Here is a 26,023-nt window from a genome sequence, read left to right on the forward strand (position 1 = left end):
ATGTTAATCCTTAATACACATAACAAATAAACTATAAGCCGCCACTGATATATTACTATACTATTAAAAGAACCAAGGTCTACTTACGGATGGAGTTTGTTTACATCCATTAGAACACAACCCAGTTTGGTGTTCGCATTCCGCAAAATCGCAGGCTGATCCTTCATCTAAACCGTTGGGACAGTCCGGTTTACCGTCACACACATTAGTCAGATTGACGCAACGGTCTGTTACGCCTGGACAGGACCATTGGCCAGAAGGACATCTGGATATAAATTAAAGAAAAAAATTCATTTACTCACAATTTTCACAACATTGGACTTACCTGAATGGGGGTTTCTTACAAGCGTGAATATAGCTTTCATCAGACCCATCTTCGCAGTCTGGTTTTCCGTCGCAAATGTATGCCTAAAAAAGTTACATTTTCACTAAGTTAAACGGGGACAATCATGAATGTATACCTTAAAAATACATTGGCTGTTATTACACTTATGGAAATTAGTAGGACAATCGATGTTTCCACAAGATTCGGGCTCGTCCGAACGGTCGTCGCAATCGGGAGTGCCATCGCAATGCCACGATTTCGGCACGCATATACCAGAAGAGACGCACTGAAATTGTTTCTCTAAGTTGCATTGGTTGGGCGCTATCGAAGCTACAATTAAAATAAAGTAAATGCCTCAGGACCGAAATTTGCCATGAATTTATCTTACGGCATCCGAGTTCGTCGCTTCCATCGTTACAGTCTGGTATGCCGTCGCATTTGAAATTTTCTTGGACGCACTGTCTGAGATCCGCGCATTTAAACTGGTTCGCTTTGCAGGTTATCGGTGGACAATCTTGTTCGTCCTGTTTGTCGAAACAGTCGTCGTCTCCATCGCATACCTAGTGCAACATTTTTTTAAACAAAAGCAAAACAAGCAACATACGTTCAAAATGAATTTGTAGTACGTTTAGGGCATTGCCAAATAGTAAATGGTTTACATTTTGAACACTTATGAAAGAATAAGATTTTAAAGTATCCTCTTTAAGTTTATGAAATACGTTTTCTTTACCGCCCAGTATCTTAAAAACAATCGAATAAAGGTACGAGGGATGTCTTTTAAGTTTTGCATATAGAAACATAGAGGGCGTCACTAATCAAATGTCATTAGTCAAACTTAACCTCAAACTTTACTTTTCTTAAATTCAAAACGTCAGTGCGATACATATAGTTTTACAGCTACAGTGAATTTTTAAAGGTAGCAAATTGCGCATACCATGGAATTAAACAGAGAACATTTTCGGGCCATCATTTTTTACAATTTTCGAAGGCAATTATCTCAACAAGAATGCTGTGCTGAGTTGATTTCTGTTTTCGGTAATGAAGCACCACATCAGTCGACAGTTTCTCGTTGGTATGCAGAATTCAAGCGTGGACGGGTTAGTCTTAGCGACGATCCAAGGTCAGGTGCACCAAAAACGGCTGTCACCCAAGAAAACATCGATGCTGTGCGTATGCTTATCACGGAAGATCGACATGTGACATATCGTGAGATTGAGGCTTCATTGGCGATTTCAAAGACCTCAATTCAAAAAATTTTGCATGAAGAATTACGGGTAAGAAAATTAGTTTCCCGCTGGATACCGCATCTGTTAACTGAAGAACAGAAAGAAGCTAGGGTGATGTGGTGTCAAACAACTCTAGACCGCTTTGAGGCAGGAAACTCTAAAAATGTGTACAGCATTGTCAGTGGTGATGAATCATGGATTTACTCATATGAACCTGAAAATAAACGTCAGTCGTCTGTATGGGTATTTCAAGATGAAGAAAAGCCAACAAAAGTCATTCGTTCTCGAAGTGTATCCAAAAAGATGGTTGCAACATTTGTCTCAAAAGCAGGTCATGTTGCAACAATTCCTCTGGAGAATCAACGAACTGTTACTGCCGATTGGTACATACCATTTGTTTGCCGAAAGTCATCGCTGAGCTTCGAGAAGCGAACCCACAACGACGAATCATCCTCCACCAAGACAATGCAAGTTCGCACACAGCCCGGAAAACTATTGAATTTTTAACTTATCAAAACGTCGAATTATTGGATCATCCTCCGTACAGTCCCGACTTAAGTCCCAACGATTTCTATACTTTTCCAAAAATCAAGAATGAACTGCGTGGTCAGAGGTTTCAGACGCCAGAGGAAGCAGTTAACGCCTTTAAAAATGCAATTTTGACAGTACTCACAAACGAGTGGAATAACAGCTTTGACAACTGGTTTGAGCGCATGCAAAAGTGCATTAAATTTCGTGGAGAATACTTTGAAAAACAATAAAGTCGTTAAAAGTTATTTTTTGTTTTATTCCAGCTGCATATGCAAAACTTAAAAGACAACCCTCGTATAACATGTGATACATCAAAATGTTTGGAATTTTGTAGAAAATCAAAAAATATAATAACATATAGGGTGTCCCATTTAAAATAAGAAAGTTGTATTAGCCCCGCCTACATGGCACACCCTGTAGAAAAACTTTTTATTGTGAAAAAATGCGCAACTTACAATCTCAATTGACGAGTCCGAGCGTTTTTCCGAACACGCCCCCATATATTTATTATCGAATTTATTCCAAGTTACAGACTCGCACTGTATACACAAAGTGTCCCTCAAAGTTGTAGAATGCATATTGGTTCATTGGTCTCCAAAATTTGGTAATGCAATATATTCAATTATGACATATTTTCACAAATAATCAAAAGAAAATGATATAAGTAAAAGTGTCAAACAGTTGGGCAAGTCTGACAGCAGTTCCCAAGGACCTGATAAGTTTGCGACTAAGGCGCGAAACACTTTTACCATGAAAAATCCCACCAGGAAAACAAAAATTAGAGCTCTTACAAAAAAAGATACTCACAACAATAACTATTTTACATGCTTATATACCAAAGGGGTGTGTAGAGGGGTATCTAAAGTTGCTCTTTGCACAAAATCTTTGCTTCTATTCAATGTATGATTAGCCAATTGGATCAACTGTGTTCTGATATTCCTGATTTAAACGATATTCAAACGTTAGAGGCGAAGCGTCAAAACAAAACCACGTCATCCGCACGTGATATTTAAAGGGACGCCTCAGACAGTTGACGTAGCTAGGGTCGAAATCAGCCCATAAATATGAATTTTTAATTTTTTTTTGAAATAATATTTAAAAATTGATTTTATATTATTTTAGTATTGAATTTAGATATTATATTCTATTGGTTTTTTATTCATTTTAGCGTTTTTATAGATTAAAAGTAAATATTGATGGATTAATGAGGATGATTCAACAAACATGATTTAACTGACTTGATTTATACTCATATTTATAATTTTGTGTTTTAAGTGATATTGTCCTATAAAAATGATCTTGAAAGCCTTTAAAAATAAATGTTGGATTTCTTTATGTAATTTTTGAAGTAAAATAGGAATACTTAATAATAATGCAAAAAGACGTACAGGTGAAATAATATACATATTTTTTAAGACTTTTTTTTGACTGAACATTAATAACAATTTTTTTTTAAATTAATATGTTTATAACCATGTACACATTATGGATAGATGTTGGTTAATATAGTGGGTAAATAGGAGGATAATAAATTAATAAAACGTTTTAAAAATACATATTATTTTATTTAAAATAAACTCCTTTTTATTTTATTAACACAATTTTAATAAATTTAGGCACTTAAATAAAATAAAGAAATTAAAACATAAATTCAAATTTCTTGGAAAAGCTGATGAAGCAATCACTTTTGGCTTTCTGGATCAAAAATGTTAGACACTAAAAAAAAAATGGAAAATTGCTACTTATTAATATACTCTGGTGGTTGTCAGAGCCAAAAAATGTGTGGGCAGAAACACTGAAAAGTTAAAAATCATTATTATGAACTGATTCAACTCTTTTAATTCTTTTTCTTACCATAATAAAAAGCATCAATCTCTCCTTGGAAAAAGGGAGAAACCAAACACTCTGGTGGTTGTCGGAGCCAAAAAATGTGTGGGCAGAAACACATTAGTCAGTGTCACTTCCACTGGATGAGGTATCACTGCCATTCAATGGAATAACAAGTCTTTCAACTTGCACATCCATAATGTTATCAAGGTCCCACATTTTGTTTTCAACCTTATTTGTGTGTTCGATACACTTTTGCCAATTTTCTGGAGTTATCCTTGAAACTGCCACTTCAAATATCTTCCTCATATCGGCAAACTTAAAACTTGTATTGTAGAATGCCACATAGCCCTTAATATTTGCCCAAATGAGCTCAATTGGATTGAGCTCACAGTGATAAGGCGGAAGCCTCAAGACAGTTCTGCCGCTCGCTTTGGCCATTTCATCAATTATATGGAGGTTAAACTGACTTTTATTTTCATTGACAATTTTTAATAATTGTGCCTTAATCATGGCCTCATAGCTCAAATTTTTTGAGCGAAGCCACTCTTGGATTTCTCCCTTTTTGGTGGCTGTTGTAGGCACCTTCTCCAACTTCCTGGAGTGGTAGGGAGCGTTGTCTAATACGACCACGGCATTTTCCTCCAGCTTAGGAAGTACTCCCTCAAACCACTTTTCAAAAGACGGACCGTCCATTTCTTCATGGTAATCCCCAGTTTTTTTTTATTGAAATACCCAAAGACCACCAGGAACAAATCCATCTTCACTGCCGATGTGACAAATAATCAGCCTCTGTCCTTTTCCTAAAAACATATTACTTTTTTTGCTCATATAATTTATTTATGGAATTTTCATAATAAAAAAAAACTTTTTTTAAGGTAAATAGGTACCATGAACTTGTCTCTGTACTTTATAGTTTTTTTTTTAAAGGTATTTCGAGTCATATCTTTTAAATGTTATAGGAATTGTTGATTAGGTCATTTAAAAACAAAAATAGCAAAAAATAATAAATTCTTCTGAATGAATTATAAATCGGAAAAATAATTGTTCATTTAAAAAGTTTTTTTTTAAATAAATGCACCCTCTAAGGTTAAATGAAACATTACTTTGTATTCCGTGGACCACATACAAGTAATGTAAGTATATATTGTTAAATAATTTCTTATCATTATACTTAAATGTAAAAAAAATAAAATACAAAAGGTTTTTTACCTGAAGGATTTTTTAAGCCTGTAGACAGACCTTCAAGAAAGGCTTGGCGAGAAGAGGTTACTGCAGTATCTGTCCACACTTTGGATTTGGTGTGTCCCGCATTCAACCACGTTTCATCCAAAAAAATAAATTTTGCTATTTTCCCTTCTATACGCTTTTATTTTTGTCAAATACTCTCTTCTTCGACATTTAATATCGTCCCGTTCCATTAGAAAACTGTTTCTTTCCCTTTTTGCATATTTAAAATTTAATTTTTTTAAAATTTTAAAAAACGTTGTCCTTTTAAAATCAGGTAAATCATTGTCCTCATTTACCACCCTTAAAACTTTTTTCACAGTCGGTAGTTCATTTCGGAAGAAAAAACCATGGACTTTTCTTCCGATTATATTTTTCTCCATATCCGACAACTTTTCAAATATGGTGGTGGTTTTACCTGTTTTTTTTTGGCTCTGAAACTACGCCGGCTTGTTTGTATTCTGCCACTATACGCTGCATACTTCTGCTTCCAACCCCCGTTCTCTCAGCCACTTTGTTATAAATGTCACACAAAACCACTGCTGGATTATCTATTGTTTCCCTTTTAAAAACATTTAAAATAAGTTGTTTGGTGTCCGCACTGAAATGGCCCTTTTTCAGTCTCTTCTCTGGCGGTCCTAATGGCCCCAACTCTGCTTCAGACTCCGTACTGGACATTTTAAATGTTCAACAAAATTTTTTTAATCAAAAAATAATAAATATAAATTTATTAACAATACTTAAACACTACACGCAAGAACGATTCAAAAGACCGACCACGGCAATAACACACAGAAAAAACACTAAAGTATTTTAAACAATAGTACTATTATTGTGAGCACACTCATTGGTGCAAATAAAATCTGATTACACCAAGCATTAGACTCACATTCATTTAAATATAATTATATTGTTAAAATTATATTGCCCTACTGTTAAATTATATATAAAGAATATTCACCTAATAAGCTCTTGTACTTAAAATAAAATGAAGCATCTAATTAAATCAAATAAAAACTATAGCTAAAGGAACGATAGTTCTGTTTAAATCAAAATGTTACATGTATTGTAGCTATTAGATATATTATTGTGTAAATCTTGCTTTATATTCAGCTGAATTATTAGCCTTATTTATGCCAATTATAAGAGATCGGAAACAATAAAAAATTCCATTGGATGAAATTCGGCGCAATGTTTTCAATGATACACTATTGTTGGCTCAACACTTATACTATCCATTCGACATTATTATGTATTTTAAAGACGCAATCGACCGATCCCTTGATCCCGTGTCGCATTCGCTTTCTGGCTTTTGTGTTTATGGGTTGTTTTTCGGTTCATGTAAATCAGGTGATTTTTTCTGGGTAATGGAGGCAATAATTTTTACAATAGATGGATTTTTAGATTCCTGGGGCATGAAGGACTTAATTCCTGTCTTTAAAGGTAGGTAATAAGATACTTTTATCATGTACCTTGGATTTATTCATGTAGTTAAACGTTTATTAGTATTTATTTTATTGATAATACACACCATAAACATAGTGGTTATCTATAGGAATTGCATTTCAATCCTCTGAATTTCTGTTTTAATATTATATGTTATGTATATTTATATATTAATATTATATGTTAAGTAATCTCTTGGTTGTAAGCAATTAAGTATAATATGCTTAGATTAATAACCAAAACATAAGAAAGAAATATGTTTTTTTTTGTAGAAGTTCACATACCAAATTGGAAAATATTTGTTAATTTTTTTGTTTCTTTATTAAAGCTCTTTTAAATTTTTTATAGTTTTTTATTGTATTTCATACTAAGGGTAAGTATGTAATATTATAATTATGCATGCATATATTATATAATTGTATGTGTTATATACATACCTACCTACTTATTTATTTGTGAAAATATACATCTACCTACATACCTGTATATTTATTATATTTCTATGGTTACCTAAAATTTTTTTGCATAATATAGTGTAGGTATTATAGTTAATATATTTTATAACATTTTCGAGCTTATCTACTCGCATAGGCTAACTTTAAATAAATAATGTTATGAATATAAGTCCGAAAATGCTTTATATTCAAGATAAAGGGTGTATAAAATGTTAAAAGAAGTTTTAACCCTTTGTTACTCTGCACACCCCATATCTTGAATCTAAGCATTTTCGGATTTATATTTATAACATTTTTTTATTTAAAGTTAGCTAAGTAATCCGCTCTTAATTTCAAATAAACTACAATCATTCATTTAAACGTACTCAAGTATCAAATCAAAAAGAACCGTTATTTCAATTAAAAAAATATATATTTGAAACAAATATAGACGTATATTAATTTAAAAATTACTTTAAATTTATTTAAGTATAGAATAGTTTCATTGAAATAAAGGATATCAATAAATCAACAATATACTTCCTTTAACGTAAATATACTTTCATTATCTGTATAATATATACACGAAATACTTTCAATCCAAAAAGTAGTTAAAACTGTTTCAAGAAAACCTATGTTAATTTTATTTTACCTTATATTTACCACCAAAGAACCTTATAATTAAAATCCAATGCCAACTATTGTTAATGGCTTCATTGAAAATCAATGAGTGCTTATAGTTGAGACTATGATAGTGTATATTCAGTAATCAATACCATGCTGCTGTTTAAACCAAACACTGATATACTCGAGGAATACGGAATACAGCGTGTCATTGGCTTAATAATATTACTTTTGAAAAAACGATAGTGTTTTATGTGTGCATACACAAGGACGAAAATGTGAAATAATATGAACGACGAACGTCAATAAAATTCGTTATCGATATCGACGATATCTGCGCGCTGCTACCCGGAAAAATGCATCCGCCACGAATCCGCCGCAGCGTACAATAAGATAGAGAAGGACATCGATATAAGCGCGTGGTGCGTATTGCAGCAAATACACGGGATGTTGCCGCAGGGCCAGTGCGGCCCTGATTTAAAGAGCCAATATCGAGGACCCAGCTGTTGGCCGTCTCGTGGGCAACTTGACCAATAGCAATGGAGCATTTGTGCCTGTCAGCGCATATCACGCGGTGATCATTGTTTTGACGCCTCGCCTCGAACATTTGACTTTAGTTTAGAAACATCTCCTGTTCGGGTCTATTTCCAATATTTTTTTATCGTGGCTTCCAATGGTCGCTTTGTCGCACCTATGTATTGCGACCTATGGCCATCTCCAACGTGGAAACTTGCCAAATTTATGAGCCTTATCCAGCTAATACAGGGGAACAGGGATTCCTTTGTAAGAAACTCAGCTCATTTCGTCGAACTAGATGCAATGGACTTGGAGGGATGGATTTTTTGGAAGTTTATCTTCGTAACTCTTACTTTTAATTCAAAGATATGTTTTAAGCCTAGGACAAAGGGCTTTTAATGAGGCAGTTATCTCCAGTGGTGACCAAGATATATATGAAGTGATTCGAGGAGCACCCTATAACGTCAGCCTAATCCAAATCAAAGGTATGCGTACATATTGGACAGAATCAAAGGTTTTCTGCAAGGAGCAACATTGGAAGAAAAAAAGGTTCCTGGAAGTACCTTACATCACGCAAAACCAAGAAATCGTCATGTTGCATCTTTAACAAGTAACGAATTCCCTATGCTTAGAATCCTTATATTGAGCGTATTGTATAGTAAAATTGTATAGGACAGGCTACGTCTTCAGTACAATCACTACATTTTCATGAAGAACTCAAATCGATTTGAATCCTGATTAAAAACGATTTATAAAAACGGATATTAAAATCGACTTGAACCTTAAGGTCGATGCCATTTTTTTTGGGGAATCTACCGATTTTAATTGACATACAAATACGAAAGTTTGTCGAACGGTTTTAAAATGTAACAAAATGTGTTAATAAAATCTTACCCAATTTTGCGGAATACAATGTCCAGTTCTCGGACAAGTAAATTGGAAGTAAGCGCAAGTTTTCTCCGCGCACGAGTCCCCTTCGTCACTGCCATCGCCGCAGTCATTTTCCGAATCGCATTTCCAGCTAAAACCGTTCAATTTAATAACCTTAAACAAACGGGGAAATATTCTTTTTTACCTGCTGGGTATACAACGGCCATTGTCGCAATGGAACTGGGTTGAACTGCAAGTCACGTTAACACAACCAGTTTCGTCGCTAAAGTCTCCACAGTCGTTTTCGGCATCACATTTGAAGGTTAAAGGTATACAACGTCCCGATTTACATTGGAATTCTTGGGCGTTGCATGTAGGCTCTAAAAGTAAAGATTTAGTTAGTCACTTAAATATTTGCAGATAAAGTTTTCTAGCAGAAGAAATAGTATAATTTTAAACGGAAAATGACAAACAATGCCTACAAGCAGGAGATCCAGTGATAACTTTCTATACCAAAACGCCTCCCTGGAAATCCTCGGGAATCTTATTGCCTTGTTTTAAAGACAGCTCATTAGTTAGCTGAGGTGTTAAAGTAAACATTGATGACATACATTTAAAGTTAATCTTAAAAACTACGAACCGCATTTCAAAAAGATAAAGATAAGTGAACTTTCGTTGTGATACTATATGATCTTATTTTGACAAAAGGCTTTGATAAAGTTGTTGATCAAATTTTACAACAGCATCAAAGTTTTATTTTCTGGTGACATAATTTTCGCCCTATCTCGTATATTTATTCTGCGGTTTATTTAATATTACCTTCATAAGGGAAGTGTTTAATAAGGAACATCATCAAACCAATTGCCTATAATAACTTATTTCTACTTGAAACAATAGACAGGATGTACTAACTGTATAAGTATTATACAGATTTGCTAACAAATACAAATTGTCTTTCAATCTAATTCACACTGAAAGGACGAAAGTGACAACATACAGAATTATGTTATACTTTGGTTGCATCTTTAACGCACCGAGACAGTTTTCTGCATAACACAATATTAATACTTCTTTTAAGACCAACAAAACCTTGTCGGGGTTAACGGCAAGCTAGATTCACGTGTTTCGCTAATATCATTAGCGATTATATATACAGAGTGTCCCGTAAATAGTGGTCCAAATAAAAACTCCTAATAGATTGGACTATTTCCAATCAGAATAATCCAACATAACTCTAACGAAAGTGTTACGGTTTTCGAGATATTTTGATTTTTGCGAAATTTTAAGAAATACCTACCTGTAATCAGTTTTTTTATGGTGTGTCACTAAATGAAAAAAAAATCACAATTTCTTCGGTTGGATATGATTTGCCGATAGATGCGCTTTATGATGCGTATTAACATTTTTCAGTTATGCAAATATTTTTCACAGGAAAAATTTTTGAAATTGCAATATCGGTTTTTTTTTCTTTTCAAAAAGTTTGAACTCTTATGACGCAATAAAATAATAATAGAATCTTGGTGCCGATTAGCGTAAAAACTTATTTATTCCATGCCGTATTAAAGACAAAAACTTTTTGAATTTTTTGTTAACCTCAAAAAAAAAATAGTTATTTTAATGCCGAAAGAACTATTTTGTGAAAAAAAAATCGTTTTTTTTTCGATGCAAATTAATTTGGTTTATTTGTGTTTTGCAATTTTACAAAAGGGGTTCAAAATGGCCACCACCTGCTGCTATACACGCCCTACACGTTCTTATATTGGACCGCTTACTCCGTTAAGCGTGGCCAGCTCTATTTATCTCTTGAGCAGCAGTTTGGATGCGCTCGCGCAGATTTTTATTGTTTTGTATGGGTCTCATGTATACAATTTCTTTGAGGCATCCCCAGTAAAAAAAAATAAAGAGGATTTAGGTCAGGTGACCGTGGGGGCCACAGCATAAAAACTTTTTACACAGGGTGTATCAGATAACGGTGGTCAATACCAACTTGCTTAGTTTAAACATATCCTGCAAACACCCTGTATGGTAATTAATTTTTAGATTCCTCAAATCATTTTAGACATATTTTGTATACAATGTCCTATATCTATCTTTGACTGTTTCGGAATCATTAAGTAAAATTCAAAAAATCACATTTAGAAAAGAAAATTATTTATTTTTCAAGATTCTCTGCAACTCACTTAATACTTCTTGCCCATTTAGGTCTTGGTAATGATAAAGCAAGCAAAAACTATTTCAGAATTCCTTTTTATTAATATGAGAATAAAAAAAACTAAAAATTGTTGTTTACTTTGGTTTAAAATGCCAGACTTAATGTTGACTCATGATGCATGACAGAAGTAGTCGTCAGTGCTATAGTCGTTTGAGTTTCATTAACTACAAGCCAGAAAAATGGTTCATTTAACAGAAATGCACAAAATAACAATTCTACAGATGATTGGCTATGGAGATAATACACGGACGCAAATGAAAGTAGCTCGCTTATTTCGCGAAAAACTTCCAAATTTGCCGCCTTTAACGCAAGGGACAATTAGTTAAATAGAAAAGCAATTCCGCGAGCTGGGCCATGTTAGGCAGGTAAAAAAAGCAGCTGCGAATGCAATAAGTGAGGATACCAAATTGGCTGTTATGCTTGAGTTTGAGGAACACCCACATACATCTACCCGGAAGGCAGCCCCAGTACTCGATATTAGCTATTCATCAGTTATTAGAATATTAAAAGAAAACAAAATGCATCCCTATAAAATTATACCCACCCAGGAGCTCACGGAAGACGATTTTGACAGGAGAATGTATTTTTTGAACAAATGATAGCAATGTTAGACAGCAATGTGATCCAATTAGAATATGTTATGTTTTCTGATAAGTGCACCTTTACTCTTCGCGGTCATGCCAATCGTCAAAATTGCCGCTATTGGTCCGGTGAAAATCCTCGCTGGACGAGAGAAGACAATACTCAATACCCTGAAAAGGTTAACGTGTGGGCAGGAATTATTGAAGATCAGATCATAGGTCCCTTTTTTATTGAGGGCAATTTGAATGGCGATAATTATTTAGAATTGCTTCAAAATAATGTAGTGCCAACGTTGGCCAACTTGTATCCTGATCCAGGAAACCCACAAGTTCCAGCGAATGTGATATGGGTTCAACAAGATACAGCTAGTGTTGTGAGCAATGGAACATTCCTGTTTATTCTCGAAGAACGTTCGCGAACGTTCACGACTTTTTTCGTGACGTTTATTCTCAAGAGCACGAATGAGCATGAATTCGAACGTTTCCCAAAAATGTGAACGTTCCCATAGCGTTAACGTTTGGTGTCGGTTTTCGGCAGTAACGGTCCTTTATCCTAGGATAGTTCGGAGGAGAGTTCCTAAATAGGTTGTTTAAAAGTTTAACTTAATAAATAGAACATAAATAAACACAAACATTTTTAATTTCAGATATTTTCCTAATATGTTTCCTTTGCATTTTTTTCATTTATGCTCGTATGTGCTGAAAATTCTCGTTCGTGCTCGTTCATGCTCGAGGAACGAAAAATAAATTCTCAAGCATTTTACTAGATACAGCACCACCCCACTACCAAATAAATGTCCTGGAAATATTTGGTTGAGGTACTACCAAATATTTCCAGATCGGTGGATAGGGAGACGAGGATCGATGGAATGGCCAGCACGGGCTCCCGATCTGATGCCATTAGACTTTTTCTTACGGGGGATATGTGAAAACTATTGTATACAGAACTAAACCCATTGACTTAGCTGACTTACGAAGACGAATAACCCTGGCAATTAGATCGATCACACCTGAGATGTTGAGTAACGTTAGAAGAAATTTCTATTTACGAGTAGGGTGTTGCCAAGGCGTTCGTGGCGAACATTTTGAACATCTCCTACATTGACATTATTGTTTAGATTTGTATTATGTATAAGTTTTTGAATATGCTGTAACAATTTTCGGCAAATAAATAATTTTCTTTTCTAAATGTTATTTTTTGAATTTTACTTAATGATTTCGATACAGTCAAAGGTAGGTATAGGACATTGTATACAAAATATGTCTAAAATGATCTGAGGAATCTAAAAATTAATTAACATACAGGGTGTTATGTTTAAACTAAGCAAGTTGGTATTGGCCACCGTTATCTGATACTCCCTGTATAAAAAGTTTTTATGAAAAAAAAATGCGCAACTATAAAAACCAATCGACGTGTTCGAGCGTTTTTTCCAACACGCTCCCATCTATTTATTAATTTGGCTAATTTATTCTATTTGGCTGACACACACTGTATAATACTTTTAATTTATCTTACTGATGTTAGATTTAGGACTAAAAATAAAAAGGTAGAAATAGATACGAGGTTTGTCTGGAAAGTACATATAAAATGTTCGTGGCGTCGTACCTACGCGTAGGGGAGGGGCGGCCCGGCGGTTTCCTCTCTCTATACCATCCTCTGAACGCTCTGTTCAAGCCAGAGCGCTCTGCGAGTTATAGCGAAATTACGTTTAAAGTAACCCTTTTTCTACCTGCCGTCGGCATGGAGCTCTATCTGATTGAGGAACAGCGAATTAACATCAAGTTTCTTGCAAAGCTAGGCAAGAATGGTCGTGAAATTTTTGAGTGTTTGAAACAAGTTTACGGAGATAATTTTCTAAAGGAACCAACTATCAACAAGTGGTTGAAAAGGTTTCGAGAAGGCCGAGAAGACGTGAAAGATGACCAACAGTCAGGATGCCCCTCCACATCGACTTCTGAGGAAAACGTTGAACGAATTCGTGGTTGTGTCCTTAATGACCGTCGATTGACAGTTAGGATGATAGCTGAGGAACTGTCAATACCTAAAACAATCGTCCACGAAATCCTGACAAGAACACTTGGGGCAAGTGGATCCTTCATCACGACAACGCGCCTGCACACACATCTCTCGTTGTGCGTGAGTTTTTGGCTAGGAGTTCAATCATTGTGACAGAACACCCGCCTTATTCACCCGATTTAGCCCCTTGTGACTTTTTTCTGTTTCCCAAATGCAAAATGGTGCTTCGGGAGCGGCACTTGGGTGATGTGAAAGCCATCAAGTCCGAAACGACACGGCAATTGAAGAGCCTAACACCTGAAGACTTCCAGCGATCATACCAACAGTGGAAACGGCGTTGGCAAAAGTGCATCTTATCTCAGGGGGAGTACTTTAAAGGAGACCATATTGAAATTTCTGAATAATTGTAAAATAAAAATAGTATTCCACTTTTATACGTATTTTCCGGACAAACCTCGTATATACTATTCTAAGGGCAAAAATTATCATTTTTCATAGCAAAAAAAATTATTAACATTCTTATTCCAAAAACCGCTTCTAAAACATTTGAAATGGCAACACTGCAGGCAATAGCTAATTTTATCTTGACAGCGACATTTGGCATTTGTGAAGTTCTCTGGTTTTTCTTTAGTTTTTGGTTGTAAAAGGAAAAAGGTCTCATTGGTGAGTTTTTGTGAACTGTTACGATGGTAAAAACTTGTGCCGTTTAAAGGAAATACGGACCATAGGAAAACGGCCATTCAAGCCGATCTTCTCATAAGTAAATACCAATACTGTCATAACGTCCTATCAAGGGACAACCGTCTTCATAAGCGTAGAATAATAAAAACTTATTAAGAAATCTATAATAATTATAAAATATTTAATTTCTATAAAAATGCTTTTTAAAAGTAAGTGCCTTTACTCTAATGAAGTACTTTTGACGACGTCACTGGTAAAGATTACTTGTGTCAGTGGAACCAACAATGCCATCGAGCGGCGTTGCGATCACACAAAAAAAATCTGTCGTTTTGTCAAAGAGTTGTGCTTTGATTCAATGACTTCTTACATTCAGTATTCCTCAATTACAGTAGAGTTTTATCCAACTACAAGTCTAAATTTTGTAACTAATTATATCATATCTTGAATTCAATGACAAGATGTTATCGGATTTTAATGAAAGATTTAATTACAAGGTTTTATTGAATTAAACGGGTACTTTATAATGGATTTGAAAATACTTTTTTTGCCTTAACTTTATGGTTCTTTTGTTAGGATCGCATGTTGAATTGTTTTGATGCCTCATGTTGTTTCATAGATTACCAGTGTAGTGCATTATAAAATAATGAATTATAGTATGTGTTTGAATTTTGTCAGATTCGTAATTGCCCCAATCTTAACTACAATTGGAAGAATTTAATATATTAATTGTCAGAATAATTGGTAATTTTGCAAAAAATGCTCATTAAAATTGAGGATATTAAAACTTATAATTGACATTATAGGTATTTTGATTCAAATCAATTACAATTGATTTTTTATCCGAAATATTTTATTAATTGGTGTGATCCTATACTAAATACAGGGTGATTTTTAATTTATACGCATAAACTTGGGAAATTATTGCTGATGACAAATAACTAAAAATTAAAAAATATGTTAGTTAAATATTTTTACATTTTGAAATAATTTTTTTTTGTTCACAAAAAATTATCAACTTTATCACGTGGAATTTTCCTTATAAGGGCGATTTTTTTATTCAGTGATGAATTTATCGATGGAAACCGTTAACATTTAAACCATTTTGATTATGTCAAAGTTGTAATCAATTGATTCCATCCCTGAAAAAAAAAAACATCCTTTATAAATAAAATTCCACCTCATAAAGTTCATACAAATTTTCGTAAAAACACAAATTATTTTAGAATCTAAAAATATTTTACCGTCATTTTTTCTTCATTATTAGTCATTATTTTTGTTATCAGCAACAACTTTTCAAGTTTATCAAGGTTAATAATCACTCTGTAGGTATTTGAGTTAGTAAGAAACAAATAAGTTCCACAAAGTTTCCAAAAGTACAACCTATAATCAGTTATGCTTTATTACAAATAAATATAAAACATGACAAAAAAAAACAAGACTTTCTCAATATGGAAGCTAAAAAAGGTCAAAAAATTTTTTAGGGTATTACATATAACTTATACAAAAAAAGAAAAAAGAAAGAAAAGAAACAGAGACGAAACGTCATGTTTTATATCTATTTGTAATAAAGCATAACTGATTATACACTATTATGTACACTTTGAAATTAAATAGAAACATCGCAAAGCTGAAATGGAAATTTAAAAAAAATCAAATAGTTAACATAATAATTTATTTGTCAAAAAAATGAAACATGTCAATTCAGTTTCAAATCTTATAGACAATTTAAACATAAACTTTTGTTCCAAAAGTCATAAAAATAAAAAACATTTTCCTTAATTTCTAAGACCGCTAGGAAAACAGGAACAGGAAACAGACTAGAAATAAAACAGGAACTAGAAATATACAAAACCAAATAAATGTATTCATTTATATAATATATATAATATATATATTATAATAATATATAAATTAAAAAAACGTGAAAACTGCAACCATGTCTGACATAATGTATTACATACAGAGGTAGGTACTTACCTTCAAAGATAGGTATAAGCTCCTCTAAATCATGTTTTTTTAAAAACTCGTCCATCGTACTATAATTATTAATATTATGGATCTACAACATACAATTTAAATTAGCACGAACACAAATTAACATGCAGGCGCGGGGACGATAATGCTGCTTTTTGAAACAAACAAGCCAAAATGACATGTGACGACGCGACAGACACCTCCACACAGGCACGCCGGCGCCGCACAGATTTACGCTATTTGGTAGATCCAAATTATATACCAATCTACGGGAGTACAAAGTAGTTGAGTTAACGACAAGGATCATTGAAGTTAATTTAAGATGTCTTTGGCCCAATACTACTGGGTAATTCTCTGAACAATTTAGACATTGCATTAATAACATGGTGTATTGTGACAGTAATAGTTGTGTTTTAAAAAAATTAAATATATTTTAAATTAATTACTGAATAATGTGTTTTTTTTTTTCAATGAAAAGCATGATATATATTAAAATTACATAAATGCTTTCATTAAATTAATGCTTATATCAGTATTGGAGGGACACAATATATCATTAAATAGAGACATAAAGTATTTAAAATTTAATTGCGTAGCTGTATTTATTTTGAACTTAAGGGTTAAATTGTTTGGATAACATGGAATTGAAACTATTATAAATATATTTAAAACAATGAAAAAACATACAAATACTAACAAATAATTGGAAACACAACAGTATTTTTTTCTGTGATGTTGATGCCTTTTTCTCTAATTTACGTTATCTACATTCATTTAACTTTGAATGCTGACTTCTTTATAGAGTATCTTATCATATTTTATGGAAAAAAATGCTTTATATTTTATTAAAGAGGAATAGTATTGTTTTGCCTAGCCTTTCAATGTTCTAAGAATCTATAAGATAAATTGTAACAGTTGCCAAAAGTATTATGGGTTCGCTATAAGTAATTTGGAACGAACGATCTGTAGTAGAAGATGTATGTAGTACATTAAAAACTTTTTTATTAAACTCTTACTTAACATAAAGTCGTCTAATGTTCCAATATTTACCAATTTGTACGTCTATCGAAAGAAAAAAAACTTACTAGTACAATTTTGTTCTTCATCGCTGTTATCCAGACAGTCATCGTCTCCGTCACAAACCCAGGACTTTGGAATGCATCTTTGGTTGTTACAGGTGAAGTCCCAACTGTTTGGACACGCTTGTACTGGAGGTTCGTGGTTAGGGTCTGCTTGGCATGTTTTTTGGTCTTCCAGTAATCTTTCTCCATAGGGACAACCTATAAGAATGAGACTTGTTATATTGTCAAGACTTAAATAGTATAAGGAATCCACTCATATGGTACAGGACATATTTAAGATGAATCATTTAAATCTAAATAACGTCCTAATTTGACAACACTTTTAGACCAACACTTTTTCAGATCTAGTTATTCAATATTATTATTTCAGATTTAACTTAGCCATGGGATCATCCTTTTCCTTATTTTTTGATTGAAGTTTATATTAATAACCTAGAGAATAAAATTATAAACAGCACTTTCGCCAAACAAATACAGTATGTCCAAGATAAGGATGTCGATCATGGGAATCTCGGCAGCTATAGGAGATACGAGGTTGATTGAATTAGCGAAAAGTTGCGCATTTTAGAGCCTAACAATAAGCCATTTAGAAAGTTTTAAAAATTTAAGTAGTTCCGGAGATATTCGAGAAAAACCGAACTTTGCCGATTTCGTTTTTATTTTTTTCTGGCGTTAAGGGTGACTGATGGTTGATGGTACCTTACACGTTTACGGAGAACGGAAAACAGAACATGTTTTTGAAAATTTGGCATCGCGGGTTTAAGCTAGTGATCTAACGATTAAAAATATTTTTAGCGATGCAGCGTTGCCTCTTATACCAAAAAGTAGTAGCAACTTTGTTATTTTACATGGAATACCCTGTATATCATTTTATTTTCTGTATCTTTGTTATTAAACATTTCTGAGAAAAATTTTATGATGATCGTCTATTTCTTTTTAAATTCTCTATCACTTATTAAGATTAATGACGTTTAAACTGGACCACCCTGTAGATGCCCGTCAAGTAGAAACTGCCGATCCTCCATTGTCCCTAAGAAGACAATTGCTTACGGACAAATTCAACAATTTTACTCAAAATGATTAACAAAAAAAAAACATCATTATCAATAAAGCTAAGGAATTGTCAATTTTGGTCTATACCTATTCAACTGGTTAAAGAAGAAAATTCTTTTACTAGTCTCAAGTTATGCCTGACTAACGCAACTTAAGTTAATCCTTAACTAAAGGATAAAATACATCTTCCACTCCCTGCATTTATCAAATAGATATAATAGAAAAAGTCTATATAATCCCGAAAATAGTAGTAGAAAACGAAGCTAACATCAATGCAAATTCACTGCAAAATTTCTGGTAGTCATTGACAAAAACTGGAAAAATTACGAACACGTTTTTACAGAAGGCTTGTGACGGGTTGTGCTTTTTATTATGTAAATAATAACTTCCATAAACAAACTATATTACCGGAGGAAGCCTCAATTTACACAGCCGAGCAATTTGGGAGGCATTTAAATATTGCTTAGATTATACCGAAAAGGAAAAATTTGTAATTTTTTCAGATAGTAAGAGCGCTCTAAACTTAATTAATAATTATTGTAAAGCCTGAGCTTTAAATTATGTCGTCATTATATAAATTGTTAAAATATATTATAGGCTTCTACTCAATAAGATTATGTGTCTTTAGTGCGGGTTAGAGCTCACTTTGGAATAAAATTGGTTGACAAACTAGCTGCGACTTCGGTTAACATTAGTGACCATAGAATTCCTTTCTCTGATATTCACGCAATAGCAAAAAAGAATTTATTAAAAAAGTGGCAATTACTTTTTACAAAAAGCACTAAAGTTTTTGCCTATAAAAAGCTTTTCCGTTTAATTAGAACATCTTGCTGGTTTGTCAACTGCTCTAATAGAAGTCTAGTAATTATAATAATTTCGCATTTCAGACCTTCTCACGCGTTATATGCCAAACACAAACATAGAATAGGCCTTTCCTTGACGGAAAATTGTATCTGTGGAGAAATTGGGGACTTTGGGGAATATTGCATATTAAATTGCACAAATCTTGAAAATAATTTTCTATGCTCTTTGATAATGTTAAGAATTTAATTGATCTACCATTTAATTTGAAATCTATTCTCATAATAGAGAATCTAAACGTGTACACAATTTTTTATAATTATATTCAGTTTTCCAAAATAGAATTATAGTAAAACAAAAAACAGACGAAAAAATTTGAGAAAAAAATTAATTAAAAAACAAAGAAAAAATAGCGTGCAGAAAAAATTTAAAAATACAAAAAATGCAAAGCTAAAAGTAAAAAAAAACTGTATATGATGATCTATAATTTAATACTACATATAGGGCTGCCATTCCTCCCGATTTAGGCGTGAGTCTCCCGATTTCTTGTCAACCCTCCCGCCTTTTATTTTAAATTATAAATCTCCCGCAACCTCCCGCTTTCATAAAATTTTACGCCATTTAAATCGATACGTTAAATATATCGATACGTCTCTCACATTCCTCCATTTCTAAAAGATCGCCCCCTTGCGTAGACAGTTGAAAATACTTATGACATTGATATTGACATTATAAAAACCGGTGATTCCCATAGATGATCGTAGCAGCAGCGAGCTCGGTATTAGTTCTCATTAGTTTTTCGTTCGCCAGAAGTGAGAAAGTTAAGTGAGTTTTTGAATTTCTTTACGAGATAGACTTTGCAAAATATGACTTTAAGCTCAAGTAGTAGTTAATCGGAAATAGACTGGCTTGGCCTTGATCAAAATGAAGAGATAGAGGACGGGGTAGAAGATTACGGCAATATATCCGATACCGAATCGCTGCCGGGAATAAGTAAAACATCGCAACAAATACGGAAGCATAAGCATACGATCGAGGAAAGCAAAAACACACATCAAGGAGTGAAAAAGAAAAAGTGGGATGTCAAATTTAACAAAGTTTGGAAAGAAAAATATGATTGGATTTTTGAAGGTAATTTAAATACTGAGGCACAATGTCGAGCGTGTCGTTGTCAATTTTCCATTAAACACGGCAGGGAAAACGACATAACACAAGACAAGTTAAACACTTGAGGACAGAAAAACACACTCAAAACGTTAATGCAACATCAAAAACTAAATCAGTAAATCGGTATTTTTCATCTATGGCTGACAAGGATTCTATAGCATTGGCTGAATGTGCTTTTGTTTTTGCATACGTCTCGGCAGATTGTGCTGGAAAACTATTTCCCCTGATATTCAAAGATTCCAAAACAGCTGAGAAATATTCATGCGGAAGAACAAAGGCGACTAAAATAGTCACCAAAATTTTAGGTCCGGAAAGTAAAAATATTATTAAGAAGGATTTAGCGAATGACAATCCTTTTTCCCTTGCAACAGATGCCTCAAATAAGGGAAATATCAAGACATTCCCATTAATTGTTAGGTATTTCCGAACCGAAAAAGGCGTTAGCACAAAGCTTTTAAAATTTTATTCAAATTCATCAGAAAAGTCAGTGGATATTGCTAAATGCCTAATTCATGGTCTTGATGAGGCAGGATTATCAATTAAAAATGTCACTGCTTACTGCGCTGATAATGCGTCGGTTAATTTTGGAAAAAAACAGAGTGTTATGACAGAGCTACACAAACATAATAAAAATATTTTACCCTTTGGCTGTGTATGCCATATTATTCACAATGCTGGCAAGTATGGAAATGTTATAAGGTACGATATTGAAACTATTGTAATCAAATGTTACAATGAATTTAGCAGCAGCTCAAAAAAAATTACAGAGCTTAAAGATTTGTATGTCGTTTGTGAACAAGAGTGGTCAGAGCTATTACGTTCTGTTCCTACACGTTGGCTCTCATTAATTCCGGCAGTCGAACGTTTACTAAAACATTTTGTTCCCATCAAATCATATTTTTTATCTCGAGAATCGTCACCTTTAATTCTAAGAATGTTTTTTGAAAACGAACTCGCTGAGGCTTATTTAGGTAAGTAGATGTTTTCGTTATCCTTTAATTATTTTACTTCAAACAAAAAACATTTTAGGGCTTATTTTAAATATAGGAACTGCCGTGAATGCGGTAATTTCTAAATTGGAATCCGAAAGTGCCTTAGCAGTAGAATTGTTTGGAATCATGGATACTTTAAGGCGATCCTTGGTGATGAAAAGGGAACAGAAGTTTTATGGCTCAATAGCCCTTTCTCTAGTACGAAAATGTGATAATTTAGATATTGTAAATATTTTTAAGAAAGAAGCTGATTCGTTAATTGGGAGAATCGTAGAATATTTAGAAAAATGGTAGGTATATTATATGATCTCAGAAACAAGTTTCTTTTAAGTTATTTGATAATTTTAGGTATGACTTTACTGACAACAACAAATGTAAATACTTGAAAGCAATGGATTTGAGGACTAATCCAAGTTTGGAGGATTTTATGAAAATTTCAGAAGAATTTAGTATTGACATAGATGTTGATTTATTGTTTGAAGAATTTGTGAACCTTTCATCTTTTTTAGAAAATCTCCCCGAAAAAATTTAAAATTGACCAACAATGGGTTTATTATTTTAAAACAAATAAGTCTCCGAATTATTCTAAAATATGTTCTTGTGTTTTTTTCTCTTCCCCACTCTAATGCCATGTGTGAAAGAATTTTTAGTTTAATGTTTATAGCGTGGAGAAAAGAAAGAAATTCTCTTTCTATAGAAACCTTAGAGTCAGAATTAATGATTAAGCATAACTTTACCGAAACTTGCCAAGAATTTGTAAAATTTTTAGAAAAAGATGGGAAAAACATTCTTGGTAAAGTAGGGACCAGCTTAAAATATTTTTAATTTAAGGATTTATTCGAGTTATTTTAAGGCGTAACTCTGGCATAATAATTGCCAAAAACGAGGCAAAATAATATATGTTTTTTTTTTTTTGAAGTGTTTAATATATGTATCTTAATTATGTAATTAATAAGCTAAAGAATATATTTCTTAATGTTATGTTTAGTTTTTTTGTAGCGTTAAAATAAAATACATGTTGTTTTTGTTAACGAGGTCAAAGAATATATTTTTATTTTTTCTTTATGTTTAAAATTTTTAAAGTACACACATATGTTTATAATACCAGCTCTAAAACTAATTCAGGGCTCCGAAAAAAAAATTGCCTGCGGCATGACTCAAAACTCGAACATGCCATGCTCCCGATTTCTACTTTTAAAAATATGGCAGCCCTAACTACATAGCATTGTATGGTATATATTGTAGCAATTTATACGAGGTTTGTCCGGAAAGTACGTATAAAATGTTCGTGGCGTCGTATCTACGCGTAGGCGAGGGGCGGCCCGGCGGTTTCCTCTCTCTATACCATCCACTGAACGATCAGTTCAAGCTAGAGCGCTCTGCGAGTTATAGCAAATTTACGTTTACACGTTTAAAGTAACCCTTTTTCTACCTGCTGTCGGCATGGAGCCGTCGGCAGCATCTCTCTGATTGAGGAACAGCGAATTAACATCAAGTTTCTTGCAAAGCTAGGCAAGAATGGTCGTGAAATTTTCGAGTCTTTCAAACAAGTTTACGGAGACAATTCTCTAAAGGAACCAACTGTCAACAAGTGGTTGAAAAGGTTTCGGGAAGGCCGAGAAGACGTGAAGGACGCCCCTCCACATCGACTTCCGACGAAAACGTTGAACGAATTCGTGGTTGTGTCCTTAATGACCGTCGATTGACCATTAGGATGATAGCTGAGAAACTGTCAATACCTAAAACAATCGTCCACGAAATCCTGAGAGGATCAGGCAAGTAGATCCTTCATCACGACAACGCGCCTGCACACACATCTCTTATTGTGCGTGAGTTTTTTGCTAGGAGCTCAATCATTGTGACAGAACACCCGCCTTATTCACCCGATTTAGCCCCTTGTGACTTTATTCTGTTCCCCAAATGCAAAATGGTGCTTCGGGGGCGGCACTTGGGTTATGTGGAAGCCATCAAACGACACGGCAATTAAAGAGCCTAATACCTGAAGACTTCCAGCGATCATACCAACAGTGGAAACGGCGTTGGCAAAAGTGCATCTTGTCTCAGGGGGAGTACTTTAAAGGAGACCATATTGAAATTTCTGAATAATTGTAAAATAAAAATCTTATTTCACTTTTATATGTATTTTCCGGACAAACCTCGTATAGTATTTTAGACGAAGTAAGGCGTGAGAAGATGAAACTTATTCTGAAGGAGATCATAAAAGTACCTATAGAAAGAATTTTAACTGCTCGGTAAATATTGAAAACTAAAATAAAAAATGATACTGGCCATCTGGTATTCCAAAGTCATTCCAGAAAGGAAAAAAAATATTGATAATAACCTAAAATATTTACAAAAATATAAAATCTTCAAGCTTCTTACTCACCACACTTGGATATCAATCCTCCCTCAATTCTCGGTATAGCAAAACACAACTTCTGACATTCCCCGTTGTTCATGTGACAAGGATGATTTTCCGTAACATTTTGCTCGCTCCTCGAGTAAATTTTCACGCCGTATAACCGGTTAGTCTGCGGCTCTCTTACTAAAGTCTCCTCACCCTCACCGGTGAGCTTATGTAAACGTATGATGGCGTCCAACCTCCAGTCTGTTATGTACATGTAATCCTTATAGATTACAATGCTAAAAAAATAATAAAAGTAAATTTTTAACTCATATATTTCCAAGTCATACCTAAAAGGATGCCGAATAAGTCTCGAATTTACGGTTTTTATATCAGTTCCATCCAAATTTGAATGCTGAACGTGATCGAGAAGAGCATCGCACCAGTAGAGCCTATCGGTTTCAAAATCGATGGACAAACCATTAGGCCATCCTAACGTCAGGTTCTTAAAAACCGTCAAGTTTGTACCTAAAAATATATTAAATGTTTATCAGCCTTAAATTATACATTTCTTGAACCTACCATCAGTAAATGCCCTTGAAATATTAGCAGGTCGATCCCACTCAGAGAAAAACAGATATCCCCTATTTGCGTGCACCACGATGGCCCTAGGTCTCTTTAAGTTCTTCAATAACGTCCTTCTGTATGTAACATTTCTGGTGGATAACACATTTAAAGTTCCTTTCCTGCTATCGATATAATACAAATTCTTGGCAGCCCAATCCACGGCAAGGCCTTCTACGCCTTCGTTTTGGGATGCCAAAACTATTTCTTTGGAGTCGCCGTTACGATTTACGCGATAGATCACGTCCTGGAGGACGTCGGAGTAGTAAATTTGATCGTCACTAGCGTCAAAGTCCAGACCAACAAATCTGTTAAAAAAATTGAAAAAACTTTGTAATAGTAGTTTCGTATGTTGATAAAACATTGCTTATTAATTTGAAAAGATATCGTTAGGGCTCAGCAATGGCTTGAAAAGTGTTATTCGGATTATGTTCCATAGGAAACAACAATTCGTCGGTGTTATGCTGAATTCAAATAAATTCGAACGCCACAAGTAATAAAGAAACCATGAAAAAAACCTCTCGCAAATTAAAATTGTCTGAATTAATTTTGTACTATACACGATAATGCCCCGCATGTTGCAAGAACCACTAGAAAGTTGTTGGAGCAGCATAATATTCAGGTTTTGCCACGGCCTCCGCAATACCCTGACTTAGGTCCTCTCGAGCACGTTTGAGATATATTGAAATAATGTTCCAGACAAGAAAAAAGTTGCTTAATTGTATGTAAGAGCAATGGCTTGAAATTAAGCAAAACAACATTAAAGGTTATATACTCTATTAAGAAGGACTTTTTGTCATATTAACTTTTTTTTTAAATTTCGTTATTTCGAATTTTCGATATTTTACTTCTTTAAACTGCCATACATTATTGTCATACAATACTATACAATATCCCAGGCGACCCAATAAGACTGTTCCTTTAAGTTATTTCAAAAATAAAAATGGTGGTGGACTACTGGTTAGACTCATAATTTCCTCTTTAACATCGTATTCATTTTGTAGCAAAATTTTTAATAGTTTTAGGAATTTTACCGCGCGATCAGAGGCCTTCAAAAATCCATTAATCTCATTTTTTCAATATTTGAGGTTAGAAACGGGATTTTGAAAAACGGTTCTCACTGGCTTCTTTGGATATTATTTGGATGTATATGCTGTTCCAAAACTGTCTAGCGGTTCTTACAACATGCGGTGCATTGTCGGGTATAGTACAAAATTTTCACCAAATTCTATAGCGAATGATGATCAATGGGTTCCAAAATGTTGGTTCCAAATCTTCTTCTATTTAATTCTTCTATTCCTAAATGCTTCTCTCTACAAACGTTGTGCTCTTACCGCATTTCCCCCAGCTGCACCATAATAATAATACATGTCGCGTAGTTCTGAGTTGGAATACAAATTATTATTATTATTATTCATCTTAATTATTTTAAAATTATCAAAATTGCAGATAATATTATCTGTCAAAAT

At 33.7% G+C, this 26,023-nt stretch overlaps 1 protein-coding gene and 1 long non-coding RNA gene across 2 annotated transcripts in view; one reads left to right on the forward strand and one right to left on the reverse strand.

Annotated features, from left to right (window-relative positions):
* The window catches only part of LOC126739391 (low-density lipoprotein receptor-related protein 2), a 392,746-nt gene that overhangs the window by 196,521 nt on the left and 170,202 nt on the right, over nt 1–26,023 (reverse strand). The window contains exons 10-19 of the mRNA XM_050445052.1: nt 24,513–24,862; nt 24,281–24,458; nt 23,973–24,229; nt 17,577–17,771; nt 9,232–9,406; nt 9,051–9,177; nt 714–885; nt 462–655; nt 326–408; nt 88–265 (exon numbers count right to left, since the gene is read on the reverse strand). Coding sequence (XP_050301009.1) covers nt 88–265; nt 326–408; nt 462–655; nt 714–885; nt 9,051–9,177; nt 9,232–9,406; nt 17,577–17,771; nt 23,973–24,229; nt 24,281–24,458; nt 24,513–24,862 — 1,909 coding nt within the window. The remainder of the gene's footprint in view (nt 1–87; nt 266–325; nt 409–461; nt 656–713; nt 886–9,050; nt 9,178–9,231; nt 9,407–17,576; nt 17,772–23,972; nt 24,230–24,280; nt 24,459–24,512; nt 24,863–26,023) is intronic.
* LOC126739440 (uncharacterized) lies at nt 16,232–16,944 on the forward strand. Its single transcript, XR_007661621.1, has 2 exons — nt 16,232–16,482; nt 16,600–16,944. It is a non-coding gene; the product is annotated as an uncharacterized LOC126739440 (long non-coding RNA).

This window comes from Anthonomus grandis, chromosome 8 (assembly GCF_022605725.1).
Source record: "Anthonomus grandis grandis chromosome 8, icAntGran1.3, whole genome shotgun sequence".
Classification (NCBI taxonomy): Eukaryota; Metazoa; Arthropoda; class Insecta; order Coleoptera; family Curculionidae; genus Anthonomus; species Anthonomus grandis.